Below are 14,041 nucleotides of genomic sequence, written 5' to 3'. Positions count from 1 at the left end.
AGAGTGCGAGCAGGGGAGGGGTAGAGAGAGGGGGAGACACAGAATCTGAAGTAGGCTCCAGGCTCTGAGCTGTCAGCACCGACGGGTGTCTGACTCTTGATCTTGGCTCAGGTCATGATCTCATGGTTCATGAGTTCGAGCCCTGCATCAGGCTCTGCACTGATCCTGTGGAGCCTGCTTGGGATTCTGCCTCTCCCTCTCTTTGCCCCTCCCCCATTCATTCTCTCTCTCCTCTCTCTCAAAATAAATAACCAATTTTTTTTAAAAGGAAATTGAAGTGTGGCAGCAAAATGTAATTTCTGAGCAGATATCTTAGGTCATACTGACCTCCTACAAATGGTTTCACCACTCACTAGCTGTCTGACATTTGTGAAAGAATTTAACATCACAAAACTGACTCCTATTAAGATGGGTATAATCATACATACCTCAAACGATTACTATAAAATAATTCAAATATGGTAATGATTACCAAGTGCTTAGAACAGCTCCTATCTCTGCAAATCCTTAGTAGATTAAGCTCTTATGATAACTCCCATCATCATCATCACCCATGCCATTAAGAGGATTAAATATGATGTGGATACCTTTATTTAAGCGATTGTCTGGCACAAAGCAGGCACTCAGATGTTAACTTCCTTCTTCCTACCATGCTATAAGGCGGAGTATTTGCCTGTCAATGCACAGACAGACAAAACTAAAAGAATGTGACAACAGAAGCTCGAAGATGTGAAAATGAAGAGTGAAAGCCATTTGTGAGACAGGGAAGAATTACAAACATTGTAGGTGCAGCACACATTTTGGGCTCTTAATCATTTGGGTCTAGATTCTTTAACTTTGGTGAAAGCTCTGACCTCAGGGAGATGACCATAACCAATACTTTTTCTATACTTTCAGCAGTTTCAATGACTCCCTGAACCTCAAGTTAAGGATCTGAGAGTTTCTATTATGTCATTGGATTCTTAGAACTAATTTATATACAAACACGCTACTGAAAACCAGGCAGCCAGACCACAATGTCTGCTTCAGAATTTTCCATTTCACTCAATTCCATCTCCTATCTCTAAACTTCTATGGAGCCATAGCTACAGAAGCAGCGCTTCATAAAGCTAGCCCTTCTTTAAAACAAGGGTGGTTGGGTGGAGAGACACAAGTGCCAAACACAAAAGAGTTCCTGAGAAACATGGCCCATGGCCCATGGCAAAGGAATTGTGTCTGAGGCTCAGATGCTCAAACCTCTTTCTCTCGTGCCCCTTTGGATTTTTACTCAACAGTTCTCACTTCTTGTCTCACACACACACAATATAGCTCCTTCACTTTCTTAAACCTGGATACAACATGTTCTCTTCCCTAATTTCCACTCACCAGAGTCTCATGGGCTGGAAATTCCTTAGAATACAGTTTGAGAAATACTGTAGGACAGTCTTTTGAGAAAGGGGCAGGATTATCAGAGAATGCTATCAGTTAGATAGGAAAAATCTCTACCCAGAGTCATAATTGAAAAATGTCAGAGTATTAGGATTATTAGTCTGCAAATGAAAAAAATCAGAAACGCATTTTAGTTAATTAATTAGTGGCCCGTTCAAACAAAACCTGAACCAAAACTCTATAGAGATTAATAAGGAAATCATCACTGTATTCTCTGAAAACTGGAAAATGTTTTTATGTACCAAGGAAAAATTACCTACACAATTTACTGAGTCCCATTGACTCCTTATTGCTTTCCACTTCTCTGCCCTTTGGTGAGATCAATTTCTCCTCAACAAGGTATGGCATCCCTGGAATAACCTTGGTCATTTAACAAATGTTTAGGGACTATATATTCTGATAGATCCACCTACAGCTTTGAGGAAATTTTTTAAAATCTACCAAATTTCTAATATAAATTCATTTTCTTAAAGTAAGAAATATGCCACAGAAGTGTCACTCCTGGCTGAGGGAAGTAGATAGAGGTACACTGATAAATAAGGAGCAATTTTCTTTTTGCTGGACCTGATAATAGGGAGTGTTGAGATTTTTACAGTGACAAATCTGACAGTTCCTGAGGCAAGATGAGGGATATTTGAAACAAAGAGTGGCATGAATGGAGTCAGCTTGACAGCAAAGTTTTCAGTAACTGTGTCTTATTTTCTGAAAGCAGATCAGGATACTGAATATAGGCACAAATTTGAAAGGCTTGGGTTAACCAGGTTAAGTTTATTTATTAGATAATAGGTAGTAACACAATCATAGCTGGGTACAGGAAGATGAAGCTGGTATTTTAAAGAATGTCTAAGAATGGGGACCAGGAGGAAAAGAAACCAAAGAGATGGGACTAGAGAGACAGGAGGTGGGAGGCTGATCCATAATGCAGAGAAATGACAAAACCCTAAGCTGGCATGTAGAAAATGGCCAGGGAACGATGGCGGCGGCAGATGCTGTGAAAGCAACAGCCATAAATAGGACTCAGAGCACTAGGATGTATGTGAAAAGGAGAAAGAGAGAGAGATGGTCAGAAAAAAAGATAATGTAACAAACTGGAATGAGCAACAACATGGTGGGCAAACCAGGGAGAGCAGGTTGGAGGGGAGAGTGGCATTAAAATATCTTTATTAGCGATAAACAGATATGCTTTATTACCTTGGGATTCTTCGGCTGTGACCACCACCTCTCCTAATCATCTCTCTCAGGGTGAGAGTCTCATATTCCATGTATGTGGTTGCAGTCCAAGACTTCTGAATGGCATTGATTGCTTTCACAAAGTCATGATTATATTGGTAGAGCCTATTAGAATAGCTAACAACAAAAATAAGACAGTCTCAGTTATCCTCTTTACAGATGTAATTAGACTTCATTAAAGTAGGCATCCTTATACTCTGGGCCTAAGTGGAAAGTGGAATAATATTTTAGGAAGGCAATTTTTTTTTTTTTTTGCTTTTTTTTTTTTTTTTGGTAATGCAACTGAACCACTTTATTCAAATCTTCAAAATAATCTTTATTTTACATTTTTAGTATAAAAATCAGTAAGTTAAATGCACCACAGTTTAAAAAGAGCCATAACACTGAATTTCCATAATAGTCAATGATAATCCAGCATCACACAAAGAGAACACAAAATTTAGACAAACTGAAATTATCAGATAAAATAAAATCCAATTTCAGAAAACAAAAACCAAACTACTAGGATTCCTGAAATACTCAATCTTAATGAAATTTCACTAGACTCAAGTCATTTTGTCTTGTATCATATTCAGAGTATGAGCCTATTAATCCAGTTCAAGAATTTTGGGGAGCCATTAGTAACCGCATCAGACACTCTAACAATAAATGTAACCAATTTTTGATCTGAAAAATCCCCTTAATTTGACTCTAACGTCATCAAGCTTCTGAAATATATCCTACTCCTTACCCGTCATATTTTAAACAAACTGTTGTTTATAGCAGTTTGTGTTAATAGCTTTTGTTCAAATAGAGCTGTATTTCTGGCACCAAAGCAAATTTGAGTTTGTTCATATATGAAGACATGACCTATAAGGAAGGTCCAAAAAGTACCCTTCACTTTTGCCTGAGGGAAAGCACATGTATACCAAGAGTCTAGAACTGGAATGTCTTGTATAAAATAAAAGTTCAAGTTAACAAAGATCTATGTGTAAGGATGTTTGATGAAACACTTTTATAATACTGATAGATTATAAATAACCTAAATAAATGTTCTAAGATAAAGCATTGATTAACAATGGTACTTCGTTGACTATGAGTTTATTCAGTAAAAATGTACAGGAGATTATTTACTGCATGAAAATTAAAGGATATCTCACTAAAATAGAGTCTGGAGGTTTGGCAAGGGGAGCTCTCATGCCCCACCACTCTTCATCAATGGCAAATCCAACAGGAAGATAAGGATCTTGCCAGTGGATACAACTTTACTATCCCATCAGGAGGAAGAAAGGCTTACCTCCCCCCCTGGCAAGGCCCAGCCAATGGGAGAGAGCCGCAGCTCAGCCAATGAGAAGCCACTATACTTCCAACTCCCAGTTTCCTGCATGACTGTTTTGTTTATCATAACCTTCCCAGTTCCCTCCTATCCTCTATAAAAGAGCTTGCTTCCCTTGCTCTGCACACTTGTGTACAGTTTTTGCCATAGCTTGCTGGTCACAGTTGCAATTCTCTGCTATTCCCAAATAAAATCCCCTTTTGCTGGTAAAATAACTGTCAGTTTTATTTTTAATGTTAACAAGTGATACGGAAGAGTATTCGCACTGTATATAAATAAAAAGGTAGGATATCAAATAAGTTTATATACAATCAACCAATTTTTGTGAAAATATACTTATAGTATAAATACATTTTTAAAATGCCAAGGGGTGCCTGGGTGACTCAGTTAAGTATCTGGCTCTTAATTTAGGGTCAGGTCATGATCTCACACTTTTTGGGTTCTGTGCTGGCAGTGGAGCCTGCTTGGGATTCTCTCTTTCCCTCTCTCTGCCCCTTCCCCATGTGCTCTCTCACACTCTCTCTCTCAGAATAAATAAATTTTAAAAAGTAAAAAATAAAAGGCCAAAACTTGTTATCTCTGAGTGACAACATAGAATCACTACCTTGCCCCACCCGCTACAAGTTTTACAATGCACCTTTATAACTTTGTAATAATAAAAAAAAAGGAGATGACAGCATAAACTGTATATAATGTACATATAGCATGGCAAACATTATAACATAGGAGGCAAAAAAGTTTTTTTACATATGGATGTTAGGTTTACATCCTTGTTATTCAAATGTGGTTCTTGAACCCAGTATTAGCAGCCACACCTGAAAGCCCATTAGAAATGCAGATTCCAAGTATCCAATCCAGACCACCAAAATCAGAAACTACATTTTAACAATATGCCCAGGTGATTCACAATAACATTAAATTTGAGAAGCACTGGTTTCCCTGATCTCAAATGCTTGGGTATGGATATGGATACGGATATAAATAAATCTAATACACAGAGAATATGCTTACAAAGCAGAAAGACTGGAGAAGTTGATTAGTCATACAATACAAACATGTATCAAACCTATGTTCCAGGTACTAGGATTACGGATAATTATTTCTACTTAAGAAGATTCTGTCACTGAAGTGTGACTCATTATCCAAGACTTCCCAATTATGCAAAGCAAGATACACCTAATTTGAGTAACACCTAGGCATGTTGTGAACTTTTCTTTCCCTTTTTATTTAGATGTTCACAGAGGAATTATTTTGACATAGTCACAGAAACCTGGGAGCACTGAAAATAATAAGAAAAATGTGCAACTACTTTGATAATCATGTGTATACATGTTTTTATCAAAGCTCTTTCCTTCTTGCAAAGTGTGAAACCAGAGAGTTATGATTATTAAATAGATTTTAAAACTTCCTGTATCTGGTTTCTGACAACACTAACAAGATAAAAACAAGTTACAGTTGTTTGTTTCTTTAGATACGAGGGTAAATTTTAAGTTGTAAAGGTCTATTTTGAAGTGTTTTCCACTGATGGGAGTCACTGTTGACTCTCAGGTACTCAAGAAGCAGTAAGTTAGTCCTGCTTTTCTTGCTTTACCCTAGCAACACATCAGACAGGGACATGTGCACTATACTAATGACAAGGTAGGTCTTAAACACTATTATTTTCAGTGTTTAAGATCCAAGGAAATTAAAAATAATGTAGTTTACTATGGGATAACAGATCATTAAGAGCTGAAAGAGACCTTAAAGATCTCTTTAAGCATAGAGCAGAAGACCTTAAGGTCTTAAGCAGAAGACCTTAAAGCATAGTCCCAAATGCTCCTTTGACAGGTGAAGCGGAAGAGGTTCTGAGCATGCCAGTGAGTAGCTTCTTCATTAAGTGGGACAATGTGTGAAATACCAAAAAGAGCACATTAGTGCACAGCACATCCCAAGTGGGAGAGTGAAAAGTGAACAGTTTAATAAGAAAAGTGTTGCTCAAGGATCAAGTCAAGCAAAGTAATTTAAAAGCTAAATTCAAAATGGAGAGGATGCATTAGTCTAGATCTTTATGAGTACTTTCCCAGACAAGTGCAACTTGTCCTCTTTAAACTCCTGTCCCCATTGTCTCTACCTCAGAACCACATCCCCAACTTCTCTACTGTAGGATCATTCACTGCCCATGTGGCCTGGCCTGGGAAAATTCATTCATGGGTACTTTTAGTGGATTTCACAACTAAATAAAACAGAAAAGGCTGCTACCAATAATACCCATTTATCTTTTCCTTCCAAATAACTAAAGTCTGAAATCTCTCATTTGTGTGGTTCACAGTTACTTAACCTGGACCTTGCTTAACAAAAACTTTAACTGCGTATTGTAAGTTGAATTGTGTCTTCCCAAAATTCATAGGTTCAAGTCTAAACTTCCTCAGAAAGTGATTTGGAGACAGGACCTTTAACAGGGAAATTACAGAAACATGAGGTCCTATCAGTGGTCCCAAACCCAATATGACTGGTGCACTCAGGAAAAAAAGAGATTAGGAAACAAACTGAGGGGTGACATGTAAGGACACAGTGAGAAGGTGGCTGTGTGCAAGCCAGGGACACAGGCTTCACAAGAAACCAAGCCGGCTGACATGCTGAATCTTGGACTTCTGGACTCCAGAACTGTGAGAAAAGAAATTTTTGTTGCTTAAACCACTCAGTCTGTGACACTTGGTTTCGGCAGCCCCAGCAAACGAATACACTGCTACATCACTACTAAGAACTGTCAGTTCAGTTACTCACTGCCCTTGTTTAAAAGTTATGTTCAATTAGTATCACCTATGATTTGTTGCAACATAAACATTGGCATGTACAACGGTTAAACAATCACATGGCAATGATAAACCGCTCTTTTCTTTCTTTGGCACTGCAATTCTATGGTCCTTCATATAAATTTTCTTGAAGGCCATCAGTGGTCCATTACTCTTGGAAAAAATATTTTCTTCTCTCCGTTCCATTACTCAACATGTTTTTCCAGTTAGATTTTATATAATATGGCTTATGTTTCTATGTTAAATAAATTGTATATCATCAAAATAATGTTTTCCAAGAATTAACATAGACACATCCTTCTACATACTATTAAACTAAATGTATTTTTCCCTTGTAACAAGAACTCACTTTTCCGGGAGACTCTCAAGGTGTGCTGTGTTCACATTCACATTCTCAGAGGTACTTCCCACCTTGGTTCCCGTGAAGCAAGCCCAGTTCCGGCCCAGCACATCGTGCACCCATCCAGGCATGGTCTCCTGGCAGTAACTGGTTACCTTGCCGCACTCTTCTTCATACTGCAACCAAGTAAGGGAAGGAAACGTCAAGCAAATGGATCTGTGCTCATCTGTCAGGTCCCTTTTCCCGGCTCCCATTCACAGTCCTTTCATCTTGGGAACCAGCCTCTGCCAACCAAAAGAAAAAATTCACCCTGAGAGGTTACATTCTGAGAATTACTCTATAAAAGGAGGAGAAATAAACTTTTCTATGATTGCAGGAACTGACTGCCAAAAACAAAATTTGCATAACAAAACATTTCTGGGAATGAAAATCAGGGGGAAAAAACCTAACATTTTTAGAGCATCTGCCCCATGGCAGGCATTTTACAATAGTTTCCTCATGTAGTCCTTGCTAAGCCAATGGGGAAAGGGCCTTCAATAAGCCCATTTTACCAGCAAGTAAGTGGAGGCTCGGCTGAAAGAGGGTATGTAGCTCCTAAAATAACAGAGCAGTTACATGGCAGAAACAAATTTCTGTTCAATCTGTCAGACTATACTTTTCTACTCAAAGAAGATGTACTCCAGCAAACTACAAAAATAAAGGATGAAAAATTTCCATAGAACTAAACAAAATCCTTTTTCCTGTCAACCTCACAATTTATTAGGATAATCTGATTATGGGGGAGAAAAGTAACCTGATTATTAATATTCTCTCCATTATATTTCATTAATATGGCCCCTTGTCCTATTCCAATGTTAATACTGAACACCTATAATGTGATAGATCTAGGATTTGAACTCAAATACATAGGTTCCTGAGCTTACAAACCCTCATGTTATAACATCTCTTCATGGAGAAGGAAAGCCCAGAATGTGGGAGGAAGAAAGGGAAAATTCATGCTAAATTTCAATGAGGAGGGTCTTGGGCACAATTTCAGGTACTGACTTACTGGAACAAAAGCACAGAAGCAGTCAGATGACACATCAACAAATCACCAGCAGTCAGCTGAATTGCAATACTTTTCTTTCAAAAAGTACATAGTAGGTTATTTTTGACTCACAGGCTATAGTTTGTGAACTCCTAACATAACAGGTATCGCTTTACCTGTGGGCCGGGGTTGGCAAACTTCTTTTCTAAAGCCAGAGAAACAACATTTGAAGGCTTGCTAACTATAAGGCCTCTGTCAAAACCACTCAACTCTGCCACCGCAATATAAAAGTTGTATAGGAAACACAGAAATGAATGAAGTAGACTGTGTGCCAGTAGAACTTTATTTACAAGACCAGGCCCAAGGTTTGCAACCCCTGCGTTTAGAGGAATGCATGCGCTAAACTATACCTAAAGGCAGAATTACCTTTGCATCAGACTCTCTCTGAATTCAAATCATATTTACGAATGGAGTTAAAAATGCTTGGCCTTAGAATCCAAAAAAACTAGATTTGAACCTTGGGATTCACCACCCACTAAGCTATACAACACAGGATAAGTGAGTATGGACTACTCACATAGATTTATACTCTGCATCCGTATTGGTGGTTCAAGATATTGTGAAACCTGTCTATCCACAGCTGGCTAAGCATGTCTTCACCTGTGTGAGTTCAGCTTCCTGCTCATGTCCCTGCTAAAGCCCCAACTCAGGATGAGAAACACTGAACCAAAGGCCTTAGAATATGACCAAGCTGCAACATTAGAGGGTGTGTTGTATAAAAAGATCAGTAAAATTTGTATTTATTAAAATCAAAACTGCTATTTTTATAGATCAAAAACACACTAATATTGGTACCTCATTTGATGGAATCTAAACCCCTTAGCATTCTTTTCAGTGTCTCTTTGGCACAGGCTCTTGATTGTGTTCCATTCTCTGCAGGGTGGTGGTCAGACAGGCCAGGTGGGGTTAAGCCAAGGCTCCCCAACCTCTGCGTTTCAGAAAGCAGTCTGACAAGACTTTAAAGAGTTCTTGAAATGTACCTTACAAAATATGTCAGATACACATAAATGAAAAAAAAAAAAATACTACACGTAGGAAGACACTCATTGCAACAGAAAAGTTAAAACCAAGAACTGTGTCCTAAATGTTCATGTATAAAAATAAAGGAGTATTATACAGCATTTTAAATGACAAATGTGAGTTCTATAGGACAGACGGCTGCCTGCTTCTATGAATGTAGTTTTATTGAACACGGCCAGGACCACTTGTGCACATATGGTTTATGGCTGCCTCCATACTACAGCAGCAGAACTGAGTAGCCACCTTGGAATACCTAAGGCCCACAAAGCCAGAAATGTTTACTACCTGACCTTATAAGAAAAAGTTTATCGACCTCTGTAGAAAACCTAAGTTAAGAAAAAAAACTACAAAAATTACTTAAGTTGAATACAAATGCAAAGAAGTTTCAAAAATGGAAATAAAAGGCAAAATCAGTCTCTGGGTAGAATCTTCTTGTTTATAAAATGAGGACTGCTATATACAATTATTCACTTTAAAAAATATTCTTGGGGTGCCTGGGTGGTTCCATCAGCTAAGTGTCCAAGTTTGGCTCAGGTCATGATCTCATGGTGAGTTTGAGCCCCACAGGGAGCCGTCTGCTGTCAGCACAGAGCCTATTTCAGATCATCCCCCTCTCTCTGCCCCTATCCCACTTGTGCACACGCATGTGCCATCTTTCTTGAAAATGAATCAACATTAAAAAAAATAAATTAAAAAATTTCCTAAGAATGAAACTTACAGCCTACAAAGTCCTGGAAGAGGACGCCTATGAGAGATGGTCAAGGTGTTGTTAGAGGCTGTTAACACTCATCTGTTTTGGAATTACTATTACACTTGAAAAAAGTTATTTATAGAACTTATTGAGTATTTTGCTAAGGTCTTTCATTTATTTATCAAATGTTTATTGGCCACCTATTTCTCAGGCATCAGTGCAAGGTACTAAGCACACACACATAAATGTATTGATGTGGCCCTAGCCCTTAAGAGGTTCACAATTCAATGAAAAAAACAAATAATTCATTACAACATCATGTGGTTCAAGAAGCTAACCATGCTGGAGAAGCCCAGGAAACTTCCCCCATCTAGGCAGAATTTAGATCACAGATGAAATAACTTTCCCCTAATACCAAAAGAGTTAGGGGCATTCAAGTGAGAAGAACTGGGCCCCATGTTTTTCATCAGTGTGGTTTTGTTCACCTGGTTGGCACAAATGAGTCATAGTTACAAGCATCATGTCTAACACCAAATGAACTTTCCCTGTGATGGGAAGGCTGACTTATTATTTTGATAGAGGGGGAAAAAATTCACCAAAGCATGACTGATTTTGCTGAAGTTTCTTACCACATTTTTTTAAGGACTCTGTATTTTTTATCAACATTATGGAACTACAGCACCTTATCAGTTCACATTTTGATAAGTATCTTACCCATCACTCATAAATCTTCTAAGTTCAAGGAAACCGAGATAATATAGTCTCAGGGGACAAAATAAGAAAAGTAGTCAAATTAGATTTATAAAACCAAGGGCTCTTCCCAATACCACACACCACTTCATATACTCTGTCTTTTCACAAAGAGCTAGAGAAGTAAACATACTAGCCAACTCCAAAAACAGAGAGGAGATACCGAGAAACCATGCAGCAAAGTTTCCATCTGTATCATTCGAGCCTCACAATGATTCCTTGGGACAATAGGCATCACTCTTTTCATAAAGAAAAAAAAAATTACATGCTTTGCAAAGTAAATGGAGAAGAGAGAATTCAAACATGGGTTCACAAGTTATAGGATTACTTTATTCACTGTTTCCTTTAAAAAAAAAAAAAAGTTGAAGATTAACAGACTCTCAAGAGTAAAGTCCAAATTGCTGTCCACAGCCCTGTAAGGGCCACTTACATTCTCTAGCAACCCTAATGGTCATTTTCTAATTCAATCTTTTTACCTTTTTTTTGCCAAGGTTTTTTGATGGGGAGCAAAGATCAAAGACATGGTCTTCAGGCTGGACTTCCTAGACTATAACCAGCTCTGACACTTACTGTCTGTGTAATCCTAAGCAGGTTACTTATCCTTTCTGCACCCTCATCTATAAGATCAGGATGATAGTAGACTCCACCTCATATACTCTGTTTAACATATATTGACTCATTTCACTTTCACAGCAGCTTATGAGATTGTTCTCGCCTCAAAAAAAAACAAAAACAAAAAACAAAAGGCACTGTGAGAATAGGATTGTTTATTCAGGAATTAGGAAACTGGCATTAGGAAGCAATTAGTTATGGAATGAGTGAATAAATGAATAAGAGAAAGAACAACAAATGCCAAGTCCTCTTTAGCAATAACACAAGAACCTCAGAAAAGATACGAAGTTTGTAATTAATCAAAGTGCAGTGCTTCTAAGATATCACAGAGACCCTGAAATTACCTTATAAAAGGTAGGACGGGGTTGTAATATCCTGTAATCTGTGCAGGATTCAGTAGAAGAAGCATTGAGCACTCTAGAAGCCGACTAGTCAGTACCTTACACCTTGAAAGGACCACATGCTGTTCATGTTATTTTCTTGATTTGAACGTTCTCACGGTATCTGTCACTTTTGCTATTGTGAAATAGTTCTTATGTGATTCTGACATTATTACCAATTAAGAAGCTGAAGTTTTGGCCACACTATCCAGCTTGAAATATAGCCAAAGTATTTTTAAGGGTTTTCATTTATTTCATTTATATAAACATCAGTGTCCGAACACCATCCTGCACAGATGGTGTAATTTAAGTTTCCATTCATTCATGCCAATTTCAACAGATAATTTCATAAAATGTAAATTCCACACGCTAGCATTTAGGTTTAGAAAACTACTAGGATTTACTAGCTATCCATTTGCTTTTTCAAAATTACCCAAGGTCGCCAAACATTCTCAAACCCCTCTTCAAGTTCCCACTCATTTCATCAACTATCATTACTGTTACCTATTTAACTGATTGAAAAAGAACAGGTTGGGATATTTTAGAAGTTTAAAATCACCTTGTTCCATGGTTTCCCTGATTAATATACTTGGCAAATATTTGAATACTTAACTTTTATGTAATGCACTGGCTATCAGAAATAGGCAGTCTCGTAAAAGGGCTTTGCCCTTTAAATCCTGTTCTGCGATGACATTGTAACTTTGAGGAGTTTAAAAAGTTAGGAACATGAAACAAGCAACAGTAGAAGTATGATTATCTGATACCACGGGGGATACAGAAGTTGTTTTAAGACTGTAACTATGCCATCAAAGAACTTGAACACTAAGCCCAATCTGTCAGCTGAACAGTTGATACTGGTTGTCAACCAGTGGTTTCCAAAATGAGATGAAAGATGATCCATTAGAATATTGGGAAAAACATTTTTTTTTTTACATTTGTAATTATATACAAATAAAATTGAGAAACAACTTCCACTGTTCTTTAATTTACAAAGCAACCAATGCCACCGCTCAGTGTCAAGGTCAGAAGTTCACCTGCCAGGCACAGTGTGCTACACATGTGATGGGTAGGACACAGGATATCCTTTTTACATGGGCCTGCTTACACTGATTTCTGTACCTGATTTAATGAAGCTAATTTTCACAAACAAAGGGGCTTAAAATACTTGCAGAGAAACCCGAATTTGCAAACACTAATATAAGCAGACATAAGAAAACTGACAAAGCTTACCTTTGCCCTGTTCCTGGTAGAAGTTGTCGGGCAAATACAAGTTTCTGAAATCAGATGTTTTCCAATGGTTCCATCACAGCAGTGTTCAGTTTTTAATCTTAGTTACCAATAAAACACGTTTCACTTAAAATCTGTCTAGCTACACTTGTGGTGAGCATGGCATAACAGAGAGCTGTCGAATCTGACACTATCAGAACACTGTGTTAGCTCTACCCCAATTGAAAAAAAATAGTCCATTAAACTGTCACCACCCCTAATACCCAACAGCACTTCCAGACTTTACTAAACTTGTGATACTTTCATACTTTTAATAAAATGGATCAAAACTACTACCATCTTTTAAAGATTTTAATTAGAAAATTGTGCTTCCAAATGTGGAAAACTTTCAGTAATGAAAATTATAGGTAACGGATTCTTATGATAATGAAGCATGCTTTTTGTATTATTTTCAAAGAATATCATCGTGGAATATATTTTGGCAAAACCCATTTTTGTGACAAATATTTAATCATTTAATATTACCTGTGTTTGATAGCAAACATCAGTACAGCAGTACACGTATATAATGTTTTAAATGTACCTTTACACACTGTGGAATACATGACAAAAAATTTGGAGAACCATGTCTTATCCATCAAGATCATTCAACATTTCAGGAAAAGACACCTGGCGTGAAGCTCAATGATTTAATGGTAAAGCATATATGCAGAGATAGTACATTTCCAGCAATACTGAATAACAAAACATGTTTACTTGAGTTCTGCCCTGTTTCCTGTATATATTAACTGCTTTCATTTGCTGTCAGGTCTGGAGTGTAAAAAGCATCAACGAAAGAGAACAAGGCACATTTTTACTAAGTTGTTATTTTCCCAGACCTACCCAAGAGTACCACATATTTCCTCAGAAAGAAACAAACTCCCCTCAGCCGGCTTCAAGGATTAGCTCTAGCTTTCTACCTAACTAGATTTAACCATTTGTTTGAAAAGTTGAATTTCAATGAATTTTGAAACTGCCAAGAAATCATTACAGTGGTTGTAACCAAATACCTTCCAGGATTTTACTGAGGTAAAGACAGATTTGTATGTGGAAGTGAATTCATTTATTTCCAGTGCTTAAAACACATTCAGGTTAAACCAAAATATAGGTTCTAGAATTAGTTAAAATAG

The 14,041-nt window shown here is 37.5% G+C and overlaps 1 protein-coding gene across 1 annotated transcript in view; it reads right to left on the bottom strand.

The window, feature by feature from the left end:
• The window catches only part of CTSC (cathepsin C), a 37,281-nt gene that overhangs the window by 9,867 nt on the left and 13,373 nt on the right, over positions 1–14,041 (bottom strand). Inside the window, exons 3-4 of the mRNA XM_003992644.6 lie at positions 7,115–7,281; positions 2,620–2,775 (exon numbers count right to left, since the gene is read on the bottom strand). Of these exons, the coding sequence (XP_003992693.1) occupies positions 2,620–2,775; positions 7,115–7,281 (323 nt within the window). The remainder of the gene's footprint in view (positions 1–2,619; positions 2,776–7,114; positions 7,282–14,041) is intronic.

This window comes from Felis catus, chromosome D1 (genome assembly GCF_018350175.1).
Source record: "Felis catus isolate Fca126 chromosome D1, F.catus_Fca126_mat1.0, whole genome shotgun sequence".
NCBI classification, from domain to species: Eukaryota; Metazoa; Chordata; class Mammalia; order Carnivora; family Felidae; genus Felis; species Felis catus.
This window is presented reverse-complemented; position numbering and strand designations above follow the sequence as displayed.